Genomic DNA, 20,887 nt, shown 5'->3' on the forward strand with positions numbered 1-20,887 from the left:
CTTACAAAACAATCAAACTAAAATAATTTTTTATAAAACTAAAGGAGGAACAGATCATAATTTGAAAATGATGTAAAACAGAATATTTATTATTCAGTTCTCAACTTTTTTATGTGAAAAATTTGCTTTCGTTTAAGATGTAGATATTGTTTAGGAATGTAAAGAGTTAAAGGTTGGTTAGTAATAAATCTTTGCGGATGTTTTGAATTATTCAACTAATCTAATTTTTTTTCAAGTAATTTACAGATTCATGTCTATTTTTGCTGACTAAGCATATTGTTTATCAAAGGAAAGGTGTGTTTTATATTACCATCAAACATTGCTGATAAAACAAATCTTATGTTATTATAGACTGTAAGTCATTAAATACTCTATTACAAGTATTACTGTACTGTATTAAGCATATTATAACAAATAAAAAAGTGAGTCTGTTACTTCCTTGATGGTAATTTTCACAAATTATGATTTCTATTTATCATCTGGTTTCTAGCCCTCATTATACTTGTAACTAAATAGTTCTACAGCATTTACAGTGTTCCTTGGCCACCACTCTAGGAAGTTTCCAAGTGACCTTTATAGTGTTGGTATGACCCATCAAACAAACAAACATATTGCTATAACTGTTTTATTCATTGTTTATATTGTAATCTTTTGTTTTCCAGGAATAATGTGTATAAAATTGACATGACTGATATGAGCTGTTTGGTGAGTTGAACATTTACTGTGGTTGATATTTTTAATTAAGGGCAAATCTCATGGCATTCTTTGGTTTTAGATGATCATGTTGTAAAAGGAATTTTGCATTTTGTTGTTGTACTATTAGACTTGTTAGCTCACCAGAGCCGGAGGCTCAGGGTGAGCTATTAGTATCAAAGGGGGATACTCCGGCGTCCGTCGTCATGCGTCAACATCGTCTTCTTCTCTGAAACCGCTGGGCAGATTTACTTCAAATTTGGTCTGTAGCATCCTTGTAACAGTCACACTTGAATTTGCTCATGTCATTTCAATTGGCCCCTTTTAGGGGTCAACAGAGCTAAAAATAGAAAAACCTTTAAACATCTTCTACTACAGAACTAATGGATGGATAATCACCAAACTTTGTCTGTAGCATTCTTGGGTAGTCTTTTATCAAGTTTGCTCATATTAATCTGATTGGCGCCGTTTAAGCTAAAGCTTAAATGCCCTTGGTCACAGCATTTCTTCAAATTATTGTTTAAACATATTCTATGCTCAAATTAAATATCAGAAAATATTGACAATGGATAATTTCCAACTCTGAAAAGCAGTCGTTTCTGGTGAAATGTTACCACTGGCTCACTTTGTAACTGAGTTCCTATGTGGTAGTGGTGTTGGTAGTTCTCACTCTGAATCACGGCAGTAAGCCAAATTGTGTTTACCAGAGCAAAGTTTAGCCGGACAGACTGTCAAGCAGTTTACCAGTACTAGTTACCTTCACTTTTGCAAGGAACAGATGCCAGAGCAGAGTTACAGAGCAATTGACTTTAGAAAAGATTTCATGACCAATTACTAGACTTTGCCCCTAAGCTAGACTTTGGTCAGACCTCTTGTGTCACGGACATGCTTCACTCCCTTAACCTTTGAAAACTGGAACTCAGACATATAGATGCTAGGTCATCCCTTCTCTAAAGGATTCACCATGGTCTGGTTGCTATCCTTATAGAAGAATATTTGACACCCCTGTCCCGAATATCACGCCATGAACATCCCTTATGTTATAGGTTATTCACAGAAACTTGAAGTTACTTCAGACTTATAAATTCTCATTCTTTCCTAGGACCGTATACCACTGGAACCACCTACCCCCTGCAGTTGCCCTACTCCATACCCCAAAGCAGTTCAGTGCAGCCATAGCTTGGATCGAACATGTCTCACCCTAGTTTTCCAGCCCCTGTTTTTAACAATTTTAAATATTCTTTTATCTTTTAAACAACTCTTTTTAATTTTCTTGCGATTTTTGATGCGCAGACATGTCTATGTCCCCGCAAGGGGTTTGACATTAACTGAAGATAGATCGATCTCAGCAAAAGTGACCTGCACCATCTGGGAACTGAACCCAGATCGCCAGATTCACAGTCCAACGCTGTACCTATTATGTTAACCGGACAAACTTCTTTGATATCTCTTGCTGTCTTTTAAACAATATTTGTGCTTAGCTTTGCAGTTTTGTTCTCCATTTTTGCAGGACACAGAGTTATAAGCTTTTGGGTTATATCAGTATCATATCCCTTGTTTCATATCAGCATTTTCAGAATAGGGGTGGGGGTTTGTCTGTTTTTGAATTATCTCTTGAAACAATGATCACTCAAGACAAGCATATTGTTTTTCAACAGTAAGATTTCAATATCAAAGCAACTTTAGTTTACAATAAGCAGCTGACTGATAGTTATGCTACAGTGTAGTTATAGCTACAGATGGTAACATGTTGCTGACTGATCAACTACTATAATGTCCACCACTGCTTATGTAAATCAAAGCACAGAAGGCGCTGAATTTGTTTGGGTCTCAGAATGTAAGAAAGGTGCAGGTTGTGAGATTATATGTTTAGTGCCACCAATGCTTTCCAGCGTTTTAATTGTAGTAAATTGGCTATTAGACTAATTGCAACACTGATATTCAATCCAATGTTTATTTGACTTTAACAATTTAAAAAAATGAGTAACCTTTACTGGGATTTGAACTCCAGACCTCTCGCTTCCTAAGCGAGCCCGAAAACCCTTCAGCCACGGTGAATTTATGTGTGAACGGCCTGAAGAAAACCATATTATTCTAAATTAGGGCTTGTAACGACTTTAACTGTTGTTTAACACAGATGTAAATAATCCTGGAGCTTACTATAAGCATGTATATTTTATAAAGAATCAAACTGCTGCAAGTTCTGTGGTATTTTTCTGATCTTTGCAATCGTACTGTATATCTGTATGCATTTTCCTGTATAAGTTTATTTTTATGTATTATAATTCCTTTTGTAAGGCACCAGAGTTTGATACATCCGTAATTCTGCATAACTAGAGTTGCATCAAAAAAATCATTTATGTCCTTTTTTTACGACAGCCACACTTTATCTTTGTATATCATGGCTACTTCCTTAACAAAAACACTTAAAAAAAAGAATTTAACAAAAAAAAAAAAGTTTTCTCGACTTGGATACGAACTCGAGACCTCTCACTCACGAGGCGAGCGCGTTACCCTTGTACCACGGAAAAGTTATACACAGTGTGTCTGAATAATATCAAATCATTCTAAATTTGGAACTTCCATTGCAGTTCGGGTTTGTAATCCTTATTAATTTCGAGGTATTTTGTTTAGGCTAAACCTGTTGTTTATAATTGAAGTAGATATTTTAGCAAAAATCCTCTCGCCCAAACGGTCCGGCATGTAGAATCTATATATTCCACTACTCGGGTTTGTGTAGTATTCGGTAATCAACATGGCTAAAAATAGTATTTTCATTGATAAAATCATATTCATCTGCGTAATTTGTGATTGTGCATTTATTGACAATTCTATAAGCCAAACGCTATTGTTTAACTTTAAATGCGTTGTAATTTGTTGGATACTTGTAACAAAATAAAATATTTCTTTCTTTTAAATCGCTAGTTTTTAGCTGTTTTGAGAACTACTTGTTGTTAGGTTTGTAGTAAACTTCTGTGTCAGAGATTGAATGTCCGCTTTGTATTTAGTTATTTTCGATCAGAAAATACAATAAAACAATATTAGAAATCTTTGACCATTCGGGAATTACTTTGCTTGAAAATTGATGCGCCTGTCTTTGACCATCTTTACGCAGTGATCTCCCCTGAATTTTTCAGCTTTAGTGTACATACAAAAGGGAAGTAACCGCTCCAAAAAATTGGACTACTTTCGGCATTTGCAATTAGCAACATTAGACTCTGAAATTTCGCTACCATTATTTGTTTGGTCTGACGACCCAAACAAATAAAAAAAATTACAGTTTTGAAAACAGATGAATTTTATTTTATGATATCTTTATTTCTATTTTTATATTTAGAGGGAACAACACTGTTTCAAATTATTTATAATTGGTTTGAAGTTTTTATATCTTATATCATAATGTATGAAAGGTGAATAATGAGAAATAAATGTACAGACTCATTGACTAAAACATTCAATATGTGGTGTATTCTTCTTTCAGAACTATAACGAGTCAAGACCTACCAATGACACTATCAGAAGATGTTATATACAGGGAAAAGAGAAGGTATGACAAAAATATAACAATGTTGGACATGGTGGAATTCTTAAATATTATCCCACAGTGTCAACAATTTTAAGTACCTCTTGATAGACTTATGGTTCTGTTTCTGTATATAATACAGTGGTATTTATATAAATGTCAAATAATTGTAATTGTTTCATACTGCAAGTAATAGGTAGGAAAAGAGGCAAAATTGTTTTATACAAATGCAAAAAATAGCAAGAAAAATGGCTGAAATTGTTTCTTACCAATCCTGCTTTCAGCTGTAAATAGAAATAAAACATGTCATAAAAGAAAGCGGGTGCGACAATTGGCACTGTGTTCGAACCGTAGGTCCGATTCGCTTGCTTGCAAAAAAACAAAAACGAAGCGAAATAGGTCTAATTCAATTCCGACTTGGTGCCGGCCTTGTATTTGGGCTACGGCCATGAGACTTGGTGGCTTTGTAGTGAATCCAATAGCGGTTCCAACGGTGCCAATTGCAAGCGAATCGGACCTACGGTTCGAACACAGTGCCAATTGTCGCACCCGCTTTTTTTAGAAACTTTGAGCGCAAACGTATATAAAAAAACAAAAACGAAGCGAAAAAGGCCTAATGCATTCCGACTTGGTGCCGGCCTTGTATTTGGGCTACGGCCATGAGACTTGGTGGCTGTGTAGTCAGTCCTCTAGCGATTCCAACGGTGCCAATTGCAAGCGAATCGGACCTACGGTTCGAACACAGTGCCAATTGTCGCACCCGCTTTTTTTTAGAAACTTTGAGCGCAAACGTATATAAAAAAACAAAAACGAAGCGAAAAAGGCCTAATGCATTCCGACTTGGTGCCGGCCTTGTATTTGGGCTACGGCCATGAGACTTGGTGGCTGTGTAGTCAGTCCTCTAGCGATTCCAACGGTGCCAGGTTAACCTAGAACAGCAAGTTGGATTTTTCTTAAGTTCTACCTGTACCAATGGCTTCATAATATACACACTTACTAATCCATACAAGTATATGATCTGGGCAAGTTACATAACTATGGCTTCCATTTGCACCAAGTTATGTCCCTTTTCAGCACTTAAAAAATGAATAATGGTTAACATAAACCGGCAAGTTGGAAATATCTTATGTTCTATCTGAACTAATGGCTTAATAATTTTCACACTTACTTATCAATACAATGTACATGGTATTGCCAAGTTATATAAATGTGCCATCCATTTTCCCAGTAATTTCCCTTTTTATCACTTTGAAAATAGGGCCTTGTATGGTTAACCTATTCGGCCAAGTTGGATTCATAAAAAAATTTCACCTAATTACTTAATTTATTTAATGATATCTTTCATATTTGGTAGGTGGATACCTTTAATGGTCCTCTAATTTTTTGTGGCATTAGACATCTCTAGGTCAAGGTCACTTGTGTAAAAAAATAAATCTAAACATTTCTGCTCATACAGCCTTTATTTTTAAGTTAATGTCTTTCGTGCTTATAATAGTCATACCAAGGGAGGTCCTCTTCCTTTTCCTTTAGTAAGGGGTAATTTGGGTCAAGGTCACCAATGTCAAAAATAGATTTTTTACACTTTTACAAGTGTATTAACCTTATTCTATCGACAAATGTCTTGTATATTTTGTAGGAACATAAAATTGAGATATTCTCATTTGGATGGAGGTAGGGGTCAGTTGGGTCAAGGTCACCAGTGCTAAAAATAGATTTTTACACATTTGCTCATACAGCCTTTATATATTGACAGATTTATTTCATATTTTGTAGGAAAATAAGTTGCATGATATTCTTCCTTTGGATGGAGTTAGGGGTCAGTTGTGTAAAGTCATTCATTTGTGTCATAGAAAAGGCTTCCGTTGGCGAGGGGTTAGAGTCGATGACTTCTAATCCAGTTGCCTCTCTGGCGTTGGTTCGATCCCCGGGAGATGCTCTGGTAGTTTGGCACAAAGGAAGGTAGTCTAGTACTGGTGTTACTCTCCAGGAACAATGGTTAGGAAACTACCCGCCTATATGACTGAAATACTGTTGGGAAAAGGTGTAAAATGAAGCAAACATTTGTGTCATAGTAAAAAAGTATCGAGTTTATTATGTTCTTGTCAATTGATTGCCAAAGTAATCATATTGCTTCTTCAGGAATAAAACTTATGAGTTTAATAACTCAAGTAAGCGTCTTGTGAGGCTATTTGGTATTGTAAAGTCTCTGCATCATTCTGTAAGTTAATGGCTTTGATAAGTATTCATACTGCATGATTCAGCTTCCTTGAGTCCTATTTCTAAACTTCATGCTGATTGGATCTCAGCATATCTTTTAAGTTCTAGAGTCATTGCTGATTGGCTGTCAGCATTTGAATATTCAAATTTAGTCTGTGGCAATTGGTCCAGTGCTTTTAAAATTCTGCAGCGTAAGGTCAGTCATGATCTTCCTCTTTTAATTTAAGTTTTGTTGACTTGTTAAGAACTTTTTGCAATTTCTATAATCAATGCTAATTGGACAAATTTGTTTGTACTCAATAAAAGTATATTGTTTAGCATGAAATATTTTGAAAATGATGTTTCTTTAAATCTAAAGTTACATTAAACAAACAAACACAAACAAACTATACTTTAATAAGGATACCACTTTATATAAATATAAGCATTGTTTTCATCAATCAACAAAGTTTAACATAAAGTGGGCAATCGGTGCTAATATAACATGCTATTAGCATAAAAGCTAGCATAAATATGTTTCTTAACTTTAAACAACTATTGTGTTCATCATTATTTATATGTACACAATTCTATAGATCTAGGTTTGGAAGGTAAGAGCCTGTAATGCCCCTGACTGAGGCTATTGTACGTTGATGGTTCTACTCGTTTGCTCACTCGTGCCTGCATTAATGCATAGAGTGGCACCGGTCGACTTCCTCAAACAGTAAAGATATGATCTTTACAGTTTCAACTTAACTTTTAAGACAATAACAATTAAAAAAATGTTCTTATTCTAAAGGACCTTTTCTGTCAAAACATGTAGATGACATAGTAATTTGGATTTTATCTTGCAGGATGTAGAATGCCAAAACCATATACGTGTTGTTATGGAAATGCCTGACAAACTTTTAGTATGTGGTACAGGCGGCTACGCTCCAATCAAATATCATCTGACTGTAAGTAAAAATTGATATGATTATATAAATCTTTATATCATGATTAAATAGATCTTCATTCTGCTAGATTAGTGATAATTATTAAAGATCCTGTTTGTTTAAATTAAGGTTGTTACCACACTTAAGTGAAATTTTAAATATGTATATAATTATGCTTGTAAAATAATTTTCAGACATCGAAGAATATGAAAATATGTACTGCAAATATTTGTCCACATTAAAATTATGTAATCATTGAAATATATGCATTCATTTCTTATTGAAAAATTTGACTTTATAGAAAATAAATTTTTAATTACCTCCCTTTATTAACATGAAATGTAAATTCGGTAATATCTTTACAAATAATGCTTTTTGGAACTTACAATATTGAGAAATCTTAATTTGAGCGTTATATTTATGATATAAAACCATAAAAAATTTGTGTTACAGGATCTTTAATACTAATTATGTTTATTTGCCTGATTATGCTTCGGTGTTGTGGTATAGGAACTAATTTTTAACAACGTTTAGCTGACACATGCTTGATATACATGGATAAGACGCAAATTTGGCAAATTATATTAAATCATATTAACTAGTTACCCTCACTTTTGGTTCGATTTTGCAAAGTTTTATACGTTATAAGGATTAGACAGCATTTTTTGGCTAAATTTTAAGAGCATACTAGGAGGTTACTGTCCAAGGCCTTTAACTCTAGCATAGGTTTTTGCAGAATTATGGCCCTTTTTGAATTAAGATAAATCTACATTATCCAGACAGGTTGTCCTACTAATGCCCTTTTTTTGGCACTAAAAGAACTGGAGTCTGCTGCTGCTTGTACAGCTCTTGTTGATAGCTAATTTGTAGTGAAAATATAAATGAGCCGTGTCATGACAAAACCAACATAATGGGCTTGCGACCAGCATGCATCCGCTAAGTCTGATCAGGATCCATGCTGTTCGCTATCAGTTTCTCTACTTGTTATAGAGTTTGTAAGCGAACAGCATGGATCCTGATCAGACTGCGCGGATGGTCAGGCTGGTCTGGATCCATGCTGGTCGCAAACCCATTATGTTGGTTTTGTCGTGACACGGCTCAAATAGTGCTTTTTTATTTTATCAATATTTTGTTTTACGCTTATGTTTTTAATTTTATCAGCGTGAATCTTTTAGCTACAAAGTTAGTATAAGATATTAGTATAATTACATACCCGAACTTTTGTACTGTTTACTTAACTTCTGAATAGTGATATTAAGTGCCATCTAGGTTTTGAAATGCTATTGTTCTTTTTTTCCATAAATTTTATATTTGAAAAATATACTAAAACAATTCAGTTCTTTAGATCCCTTCTGGAACTTTGAATTTTATAGTGTAAGGAGGCTGTCAAGCTAATTTTATATAGCAGATAATTTTAAGTGATACCTCAAGTGCCCTCTTGTACCTGAAATAATGTTTGGAGGGACAAAATTTAAATATTATTTAAATAATAGTGGCTGATGATGAACTTGTTAGTGCCTGTGTGGCTTGAAACCTGACCAATACATAAGTCATAGATGACACTGTAGGTGTTAATATCTGCATACTTTGTTAAGTGAATGACTATGACGCATTTTCAAACCTAGATGGCCCTTAATGCTCTTTTCTCTTAATATATTTAACAATTCTTAGAAAAATGATGTATGAATATTTTGTATTCAAATATTAGATATGTTTATTTATAGATATTTACTTGTTGTAACCTTTCCATTTTCAGCCTACATTGGTATATACAACAATATCCCTCTCAATAAAATGTGCTTTCTATTACCAACAAAGTTACATTAAACAAACAAACACAAACATGCTATACTTTTACAAGGATACCACTTTATATGTGCATCTTGTGAGGCTATTCTGTATGATAATAAACTCTCTGCATCATTTTCTAAGTTAATGACTTTGATAAGTATTCATAGGTAGCACTCTACACTAAATTTCAAGTTTCAGCCGTCAATGTCCTACAAGCAATATGTCTGATAAATCTGATCCCAAACTACACAACCTGGAAAAAGAAAACACATTTTGTTAAGAACATAATATATATGTCATAACATTGCAAATCTATAATGAAATCATCCCACGTGCAACAGTCAGGCAGTTAAAAAAATTCCAATTCATTCCGTAAAAGCCAAAAATCTATAGTGGTCCAAGACCCAAAACAACATATTTCGTCCCTCCGGCAAAAACATACCTGCAAATATACAGGCTACAGAAACTCTGTCACTGATTTAGCAGCTCCCTATACATGCAAAATATCACAAAGAAATAGGTGCTTGGCCTTGTAGATTTTTTGCTATTGCTGAAAGTTTGGACCCCCCTGTAAAATTACTTGTTTTCACCGAGCATGCTGTTTAAAAACAATGTTTACAAACAATGGGAGCCTTGACATCTATATATAAAAGCATGTGATTTCTAACCATGTTTTCGAATTTGCCAATGATCATATTACATGTCACAAAAACAAATTTCATGCATGCTGAAAATGCACTTTAAAGACAACCAGTCATTAAGTCCAAAATAGTCACTATATCCATGAAATCCTCCCTGGCCATTCGAAGCTGTGGCTTCAATAAATGTGGTGTGCTGCCATACTGCATGATTAAGCTTCCTTGTCTCCTATTTCTAAATTTCATGCTGATTGGCTCACAGCATATCTTTTAAGATGTAAAGTCAGTGCTGATTGGCTGTTGCCACCGAGGGCATATTTGACCCCAATTTTATGAAAATAAAATAATTAAAAATAGTAAAATTATAAAATGACAAAAGAAAATGTAAATAATAATAATAATGTTATGTATGAATGTGTGTATGTTATGTATTAAAATATTTTATGATAAATGCTTTTTTTTTCAGATTTATTGTAATGTTTTGAAATCATAATCATATTTTCAATTATCTTACTGTTTAGGTGTAAAAAGCCATAAGGCATATTTTTAGTAAATTTATCTTAGTACTTAAATATCACATATGGTATGTCAGTCTTTTTGACACTTAAGAAGATTATTTAGCTTTTAGAAATCTTTGATGATTCTTATCAACACTTTCTGGTTTAGGTGCTATTTATTTATAATAATTTATAGCTTTCAGCAATTAATGCTACAATGTATAAGGAAATTACGTAACAGACAGTGAGAATATTATATATAGAGAGACAAAAATAAGGTAAGACAGAAGTTTTTGGGTTATTAAGACAGAATTGAAATTTTCAAGAATTGTTAGGAACAGAATAGGAATTATTAAGAATAAGAACTATTAATAATCAGAATTAATGTAAAATTGTGTTAAAAAAACTCTTGAAAACATTTTTGATAAGAAACATTGCGGACTTAATGTATTTTAATAAAAGGAACTATTAGACACTTTGTATAGGGAACTTGAAAGGAATATTGTAATTTTAAACTTAAATAAAAAGAACTATTAGAAACTTTGTATAGGAAACTTGAAAGGTCAATATTGCAATATTGAACGTTGACATTTCTAAAGGAATAAATTGAATTAGTAATCAGGAACATCTGTGTATATCTTCATTTCCCCAAAATTATCTGCTATCACACTCTACATACTGAAAGTAGAGTAATCTACTTGACCGACTGCTTGGGGTGTACACTTTATATTTGTGTTGGGACTCAACTTAGACCTTGGCTAATTCCCAACAGCTTAAACAATCGGTAACGCATAGCTCTACCGGAGGTCTAGGTTCCCATACAGTGTTGCTGCTATTAGTGGAGAAGTTGTGACGCACAGAAAGGGCCGCTTCAGCCCCAGAGCAGCAGCCTAGCCCCTAGGCAGCAGCCCCCGCCTTCGAAATTCAGATACTTTGAAGAAATTTCAAGCCACATAATTATATTAAGTGGCAATTTTCTAATTAAATGATTGTACATTTTGTTGTTATGTCTGATAATGCCATATAAGAATAGAATGTGTAATGTTTTGTTTTTACAATATTGTTCTAATCTTACTTGTAAAATAATGAATTTTTCATGCCCAGGTTATGAAAATATGGTTTCTTGATGTTTTTTTTGTTTTTTTCGATTTGTGTATATATGTTATTTAAAATGTTTAATGTATATATTGTTATGTTTATACAATGTATATGCTGAGAGCCTGAGGCCCGCATGGAAGATCAGGAAACCGAATGTGTTAGCCTCATTAAATAAAATCATTACTTACTTGCATACTTACTGTACTTGATAAAAGTGTATGGTTTGGCATGAAATATCTTGAAAATGATGTTTCTTTAAATATATGCATTTTGTACTTCTGAAAGATCTCTTATATTATGATAAAATACAGACAATGCCATGCATTAGTCATGTATTTATCTTATTATATTAAAAAACTGTTAAAATGTAAAATTATTTTGTTTATTATAAAATGAAATATTTTAATGTCTTTAAAACATTGTGCTTCTTATTAAAGCCTCTACACATAATTTTTGTAGTTGAATTATAAGATATACAAAAATGTTAACCAAAGATATTGCAACAAATGGAATGGATAAAAAATCATAGTGTTTCACTTATAAATTTACAAAATCATCAGGAAATACCTCGGCATTCCCATAACAGCAACTAACCCGTTATATGCTAATTAGCGGGCGGGATAATATGGCATCCCACATGCTCATAGTAAAATTAATAAAATCTCACTTGTGAACCTGACCTAAGCTTTTGGAAAACGAAATTGTTTTTATCTATTTTTGGTATAGAGTTTTATCTTTTGTCAAGGGGTTATGGCCAAATTTCGTATATTTTTGATATGGAAGTAAAAAAAAAATATGTTAAGGGGCTTTAAATATTTCTTAAGATATTGAAATTAATTAAAAACCATTTTGCAAAAGTTTTTCACGATAATTTGATTAGTGTTTATATTTAATGTTTTTTCAAAACCACAGAGTGCAAATGAAAACATTTGTTTGCTTATTTATTTTTCAGGAGAAATCTATAGAATTCCTTGTTGGACTTTGCTTTATTTTGCAAAAGTTGTAATATGATTAAAAATTTGATCATGATAATATTTTCTTAAGATGTTTTTATAACTTTTGAATGGTAAGATATAGTGTTTGTTGACCCAGTATGTGCATTAAAACCTATTGAAAGAATCTAGTAATTTGTTAATATGTTATTGTTATTAATTTATTTGCTTTTTTTTCAGGACCACTTACAAATCAATGAGACATCTAACGGAGTGGCATACTGTCCTTTTGATCCGTGGGATAACTACACTGCAATCCTTATATGTAAGTTACACTTTACATTTTAGATTTTATGGTTATTATACATCAAACAAGTAATTTTTATTACTTCCAAATTTACTGAATAAGTATTTTGTAAACATTTGATTTACTTTGTTGGTTACTTTCGGAAAAAAGGTTGGGGGAAAACATTTTAAGCTTACCTTAGCCTTTTTTTGTGCTGTGAAATGAGCTATTCTGATCATATGATTTTCACCGTAAGACATTAGTTATTATGCATAATTTCTTTAAACAAATATTGTCTTAAATATGCAGTGGACTTTGATGGAAGTTCACAGGAATGATCTTTGGGAGGATTTCTTTGAAAGTTTTTTTTTTCCCCGGTCATTGGATTATTTGAATTTAACGGAGCACAGTTCAGCTACTGCATTGTTCCAGGGTAAAGTGCTTGACAGTTTACCAGTACTAGTTGCTTTCACTTTTGCAAGGAACTGATTAGTTCTGTTCATGTCAGTGCAGAGGTACAGTGCGACTGACTTTAGTAAGATTTCATGATCAATCACAAGGAAAGTGACCTGTGCCGTCCGAGAATCTCAACCAGATTCACAGTCAAACTAACCTTTGGTGCCCAATGTGTGGTACTAACTGTTTATATGTCAGAGTTCTTTGTACCCATTAGATATAAGTGGGTTTAATTTAATATGTCACTGAATACCACAGCTGTTGAATAAATAGGGGACAAAATAGGTAAATCAGTAGAGCTGGGGAGCAGTATTCAGAAGATCCAAGATTCATTTACCCATTCAGGCAACACTGTGATTTTTCTTACCATGTCACATCAACACAGATTAACCTGGACAGGTTACACATTTTTCTTACACTGTGAAATATTAAACAGATTAATAAAGAAAAATAAGCATAGTATCTATGAAATCAGAATTTTAATATATTTTTTTTTTCAATTTTGTTTCAGCTGAAGGAAATCCAGGTGATCAAGTTGTGCCATACTTCGGCACATACACCGACTTCATAAAGAGTTCTCCTGTATTCTATAGACCCAAGTTTGAAGGTCGCACAAATGGTGTATCATACTCAGAGAAAACCACTGACCGAGAAGAAATCGGCTGGTTAAATTGTAAGTTGAGAAAGTGAAAAGATGAATTTCATTTATTTTATTATTTATTGTTAAAATTTTTGGAAATAATACTTCCGAAATACATGTATTGTATTCTTAAGAAAGAATGAGGCATGCTAAACCATATTTAAAATACATATATAATATTTTTTGTTCTGGAACATTTTATTCAGTTTACTCACAATGTTCATGCATGTGAAATAACCAAGGCATTCTATTTTTAAAATCTTTCAAGTTTCAATTATACAGTTAAGGAACCACTTATAAATTTCATAAAACTACTTTCATTGATATAACTTGATACCCTTTCAATTTTAGTGTCGCTTTTTTTTAGCAATTAAGTCCGAGTCTGGGGATGATTGTAAGTTTGTGTGATTACAGATCTAGTGTTTTAATCATTCTTTGCTAGTACATGGATAAAATTTTCTAGTTGGAGTAGTGGTTTCAATGATTTTATAATGGAAAAACTCAAATGAAATGGGTTTATGTGTACAAGCAGCATATTTTAATTAGTGGCAACAACTTAATTTAACTATGATTTGCAAGTGAAAGTACATGTATAATATAATTTTGGAAAGATTACCAACAGTGTATTTTCGCATGATTTGCACGTGCAATAAAATGTTGGCAGGTCATTTAAATACATGTGGTTTTACATACTGAATATGGCTGGGTTGCAGAGGAGCAATGAGCTTATTGCAAAATTTGTGGGTTATTGGGTAATTGTGTGTCAGAAATAAAGATTTCCGCTACCTCTGAAAAAGACATCAGCACTGTCAAAGCCATAGTTGATGAAGATGCAAGATGTACCGTGGAGGAGATAAAAGACGCCTGAGAGAAAATGTCACAGGGGCATGAACATTGCTTTATTGTTGTTTCTTTTAGCCAGACAACAAACTCAGTAAAAAAAAATGTGGGTAGGTTAAAACAGACATGGCACAGTTGTTGCTTGATGTACCAGGAATGTTAAGAGTTATGTATGCTCTATTTTTTGACAGTGATGGAATAGTGGCCAGTGTCACTGTGCCTGAGAGGGGTAGTGTCATTTGAACATTTTACCATGTTCTCACTGCTGTAGTTAATCACCACAGTACAAAGAACCCAACATTTTACTCCATGATAATGCACCTGTGCCTTGGTTCAAGCTTATCTAAGGGAGCAAAGAATTGAGGTTTTTCTAAATTCCGATTATGTGCTGACCTCTCTCCTTGTGACTTGGTTAAATCCATTCATCAAATCTTGCTTTCACGGTTGCCAGTTCAAAATCTGTAGTGCCGTTGGAAGTGCTCCGTACCAGTGTATAAAAAGTATACCCAAAGAACAGTTAAAAATTGCTTTCTCAGAATGGATTCTGAGGTTGAAAAAGTGTGTAGAGGTCCATAGTGGATATTTTGAAGGACTTTACTAATCATTTATAAAAATGCGCTGCTGTTGCCACTAATTAAAAAATATGCCCCTCGTACTTTAATATAAACTGTTCTTATTTAACCAAACTATATTATCAGCTATTTAATTTCCTTAAAAACTCTTACTTCTGTAACAAAATGTAGGACTTGGAACTAATCCATAATTTATTGATGATATCCATGGCAGGTGGTCGATTCCCGGGATTTCTATATACATGTATATATATACGTGTATATATAAAATAGATGCCAGATCCCGGCTTTTCTAAAGGCAATCACAGAATTTTCCATTGATTTAGTTATATTCATTATATGACTCCACTGAGGTCCACATGATGGGATTGGAGATTTTTGTACACTTCGATGTAGGTCAGGATGAATAACTCAAGTCCAAAATTTTTAATCATTTAATTACTCTCCATTTTTATCCAGAATAATTATTTTAACTGTGCAACAACCAAAAATTGAAAAGTGTTAAAATTCAAATGTGAGGGCTAGAAACGCACAAACTATTAATTTTCAATTTAATCCTAAAGATATTTCTCTATTTGTCTTTTGCATATGATTTTTGTTCTAAGTGTCACAGTTGATCCATGTAAGAATTTCAAATTTTATGTTTATTGTCGGATTTTGAACCTCAGTGGATCTTCATTAATCATTTTCTTCTCTCATCGTGTCATGATTTTCTGAAACATATCATAAACTTGTAAGCAGCTAGTAATATATAGATGACTTGGCTTTGTCACTAAAACAATATTCTTGCACACGTTGATTAGAACCCCTGTTTGCACAGTCATTTGCTGCTCATTTTCATACTTGAAATCTTTTACGCTAAAATCAACAGTTGTAATTTTGAATCAGTACAGCTCAATTAGGATATTTTGAGAGAGTGACATGCATAAATATAGGAAAAATATGAACTGCCCGCATAAGGCAATTGGTAAGATTGTTATCAATTTCATTTCCAGTTAATATGCAACATTCCATTCTGCATTTTTTTGCAAAATTGAATTCTTATAAGTTTGTTGTAAGAATTATGACCTGGATAACCATGTGTGTATACATGAAAGGAAATGTTTCTCTCATATTATCATAGACAAACAGTACAAGTTAATGACAGTAATTTAGCAGCAATATTAAAGTGATAAACTAGTTGGTTTAATGTTATACTTTAGTTAACGTAAATTTTGATTGTTACAAAATTGAATAAATAAAATTAATAATCAGATATAATTGATGATATCTCGTTGTATCACTTGTGCTCTATAAATAACTTATTTATTTTAGGGGTTTTGTAGAGTATATGAATATAGGGTTAACGCACGTTTTTCCGTGTTATAACGTCTGCAGAGTCCCGAGGAACAGTTGGGGCCCGAGCCCGGTAGGGCTATAGCAAGAGTGCGTGACCATGTTAACACATGGTTTTGGTCCCATTATAACATGGGCAAAAGAGCGAAGAATAGCCGATTTTGTTATAATTAGATTAAAAGCATAAAAAAACACTGTATAAAAAGTTTTTTTTAAGTTGTATAAAACATTTTTGAAGTAGTGAGTAAAGTATAATTATCTTTTATTTTCAGTTAACTTGAGCACTTTGTGCTCACAGATAGGCTTTTGTGATGGCAGTGTGTCTGTTGTTCTTTGTTTATCGGCCCTCGTTATCACAATTTCTTTACTAAACCACTTGGAGGGAAATTGGGGAAATGATCCTAATATATGGCACTTCACAAATTATTGCCCAGAGCTTAAGATATTTTGCATGTAGTATAACCTATGGTCCTCTACAAAAGTTATATAAATCATGCATCTTGGCTGAATATTGGCCCTGCCCCTTTGGTCATTTAGTTTATATAAACTTATGAAGGAAAACATTTGTGCCAGCAACAAATGTTTGAATATTAGTCTTTCATTTTATTGTATGTTGCATCATCTTGGGTCGACCTATTATAAAGAATTCCACTGGGGTCAGTTAAAATATATATTACATGATTGTACTATATAAAATAAGATATATGGGAAAACACAGTCATTTAAATCTTCTTGTTAAAAATTCAAAGCCCAGAGCTTAGATATTTTGCATATAGCGTTGGTTTGACAACCTTAGCTAAAGTTATCTATATTATTCCCCTAGGGTCATAAATAGCCCTGTACTAAATTGGAACCCTAAGTTACATAAACTTTGAAAGTTAACATGTCTAAAAAAGATTCCTACAAAACTGTTCAGCAAAGAGCATAAAAATTTGGGATGTTAAGCATCATCTGTTCTCTCTAGAGTTATGTAAGTCGTATTAAATTGGCCACATGGGTTAGTTAGGTTATATACACTTTATTATAGGAAAACATATTTAACTCTCCTTGTTTGAGTCTTTAATGCCAGAGCTCTAACAGTGGCCAAGTGGCCGTTTACAAAAGTGACACAAATCATGGCCCTGGGTTCAAAAAGTCCAATATTGGGACCACTTAGTTTAAATAGAAGTACATAATAAAACTCTATGTATTTACAGTCTTGTTATGTAAAATATGATAAACAAGATCAACAAGGAAAGGCGGCGTTCAATGAACGCAACCCCCATATGACCCAGCAACAAGAACCAGTGGCAAGGAGCCCAGGCGGACCCTGAAAACAACTGTGCCCAGAGCTTTGATATTTGACATGTAGACTCCTAGTGGACATCTACAAGTGTTTTATGTAGCTTGGGTTAAAAGTGACAACCTAATATGTAAATACTTACTTTTTCACCGAAGAATTGTGACATTTTCCAGAAATGTATCTCAGGTGAGCGATGCAGGCCACTATGACCCTCTTGTTTTTTTGTTTTCTAGCAAATTACCATAACTGTAAGTGACTCTTTTGGTTGGTATGGTAACACAAAAAAAACAAAACACAATCATCTTAAAATAATACTTTTTTGCATATCATGCACAAGCAGTATGTTTATTTATAAAATAAGATGCACATATAAAGCTGTATTAAATTTTGTATGAATCTAACATTTCAACCAAAAGATAGACCACAGATACACAATGAAGTGTATTTTTGGGGGGCATTTGTCTGTTTCCAACAACAGTATGAGTGATTAATAATGATTTAGTTCATACTAAAAGATTGATAGGTCCATCCATCACATTTAGGATATTAATACTTGTGTGGTAAGGGTTTAATAACATCAGTGTTGTGATAATGATAATACAACAGCCATTTGAGATAGCATAGTGGTTAAAGTTGCCAACTGTGTTCCTCATTGTTTGAACTCTGCCAGGGACCTGACGGATTCTTCTTAACATTTAGAAAGCTGTAATGTTCCCTCATGCCAGATAGGTTAGTGTAATTCTACTCTGTCACTCGGGTACTGGCTTGATCCTGAAATGATGTACTTCATCCATGTCAACTTGAAAGTCACTATATCCATGATAATTGTTGGTACAATTTAAAACCAATAAAAGAAATAAGAATTACACATTTCTGCACTAATAGTGTCAATAATATAGCCCTTGCCATAATGCCCATGCCTATACAGATGGCAAGCCTGTTCACACTGTGTGACCAGACTCTTTAGTTGTTCAGGCTGCCTATTAAGTTTAGCATTTTGATATTTCAATACCTTGAATTAGAAAGGCAATTCCAAATTCCACTTGGGATGTCTGTCTATTAATATACAAAGTTTAGGGTGGTATGGTATATTTTCCCTCTATATTTTGCAATAATATAACCTTTTAATTTCCTAATAACATTTATTTAGCATAAAAAGCATGTATTTGTAGAATGTTTATTTATTGTGCAAGTTTTTCAAACATACTTCAAACATATTACTGACATTTCTGGAGCATTGAGTGTCCTTTAAGCTATCGTTAAGGGTTGTAGATTTGACTGATAAGTTGGATGATATCAGTGAAACAACATCTACCTTTTCCCATTATGGATTGGTTTAGTGCGTGAAAGCCATTTTCAATCAATATACAGCAGCTGATTTCATTTAATAATTTCCTCCCTTGTGGCTGAGGGGTTGCCCCTACGGGTTAAGGCATCAGAATTGCAGCCACGTTTAATCCCCTTTGATCGTAAGAGTCATCTAAATGGGGTCTAATTACTGGAGTTTATGAATCTCTAAACTCCAGCAGGAAGGTGTTTTTGACCCGTGGTGTTGCTTTAAGTTTGTAACAACCGCGGTTAGCCAATATCATCTTTCCTGTTTGTTGCCATTATGACCAAAATTGTGTTTGTGTGCTGCAAAACTAAACAATCCATTTTATGTAATAATTTGATAACTTTATGTAAAGAAGATACTACTTGCATGCACCAAACAACTTTTATATATCAGATAGACATTCAGCAGACACTTGTTTTGTGATATTGGAATTAAAGATGTTTCAATCATGCTTTTTAACATTGCTTCAAACCAGGATTTTAGCCAAAGAAATCTTCACATTTGCACATTTGGACAATATAAGTGAAACGTTTGAGCAATAAAGCAAGTTAAAGTAGGATATGAATTAACTGGTAAAAAGAAAATTTGGAAAATATCTCATTTCATGAAATTTTGGTTCAGATAAGTCTTGTTTGATTACAGTTATGTAGCTTTGATGTTGAAGACAATTATTTTAAAGGATTTACCTTTGCAATGAAAAAACACAATCAATTTTTTTCACTGATATGGTTTAGGAACTTGGGTTTTTGTGACTTATATTGGAGGCAGATTTAGATTTTTATGTCTTTAACAAAAAAGATAATTTTTTCACTGATGCGAAGGTGACATTTAACCCAATTTTTGGTCTATTCATTTACATTACTCTGACTTAAATCTTTCAAATTTCAAAAATTTTTGTTTTTTCATGCTAGGGTATGTTGAAGCAAAAATTTTAAATTCGCTAAATTAGAATGGTATGCATTTTATTTTTATGCCACCGCAGCATCTGCGATGCGGTGGCATATAGCGATTCACCTGTGTGTGTGTTTGTTTGTGTGTGTGTGTGTTATATAGATTATATAGTGAACTTAAAAAATCTTCTTGTGAAAAACCACTAGTCCAATTTCAACCAAACTTGGCAGGATTGATCCTTGGGTGAAGGGCTTCAAAAGTTGTTGAAAGAATTTCATTCCATGCAGAAATCTGGTTGCCATGGCAACCAAAAGGAATTATAAGAATAAATTTAAAAAATCTTCTTGTAAAGAACCAAAAGGCCTAGAGCTTAGATATTTTGCATAAGGCATTGTCTGGTAGACCTCTACCAAGATTGTTCAAATTATAGCCCTGGGGTCAAAATCGGCCCCGCCCCGGGAGTCATTGATTTTCACTATATGTACATATAGCAAAACCTTAAAATACCTTCTTGTAAAGACCCAAAAGGCCTAGAGCTTAGATATTTTGCATAAGGCATTGTCTGGTAGACCATTACCATGATTGTTCAAATTATAGCCCTGGGGTCAAAATCGGCCCCGCCCGGGGGGTCATTGATTTTCACTATATGTACATATAGTAAAAAACTTAAAATACCTTCTTGTAAAGACCCAAAAGGCCTAGAGCTTAGATATTTTGCATAAGGCATTGTCTGGTAGACCTCTACCAAGATTATTCAAATTATAGCCCTGGGATCAGAATCGGCCCCGCCCCGGGGGTCATTGGTTTTCCTTATATGTATATAGGAAAAAAAACTTAAACATGACTTGTAGTAAAAACTTTAAAAAAATTTCTTCTAGTAATTGACAAATGCTAGAGGTTAGATATTTTGCATGAAACATTATGAAATGAACTTCTAGCAAGATTG

The 20,887-nt window shown here is 33.4% G+C and overlaps 1 protein-coding gene across 6 annotated transcripts in view; it reads left to right on the forward strand.

Moving 5' to 3' along the window:
* LOC132749337 (semaphorin-2A-like) overlaps positions 1-20,887 on the forward strand; it is a 62,491-nt gene that overhangs the window by 37,368 nt on the left and 4,236 nt on the right. For 5 of the 6 annotated variants that reach the window (XM_060739069.1, XM_060739072.1, XM_060739070.1 and 2 more), the window contains 6 exons: positions 663-705; positions 4,175-4,240; positions 7,267-7,368; positions 8,509-8,529; positions 12,544-12,628; positions 13,557-13,718. In XM_060739069.1, coding sequence (XP_060595052.1) covers positions 663-705; positions 4,175-4,240; positions 7,267-7,368; positions 8,509-8,529; positions 12,544-12,628; positions 13,557-13,718 — 479 coding nt within the window. The remainder of the gene's footprint in view (positions 1-662; positions 706-4,174; positions 4,241-7,266; positions 7,369-8,508; positions 8,530-12,543; positions 12,629-13,556; positions 13,719-20,887) is intronic. The other variant, XM_060739074.1, reaches the window with a different exon arrangement.

Source organism: Ruditapes philippinarum, unplaced genomic scaffold (genome assembly GCF_026571515.1).
Source record: "Ruditapes philippinarum isolate M1 unplaced genomic scaffold, ASM2657151v2 ctg113_1_1_1_1, whole genome shotgun sequence".
NCBI lineage: Eukaryota > Metazoa > Mollusca > Bivalvia > Venerida > Veneridae > Ruditapes > Ruditapes philippinarum.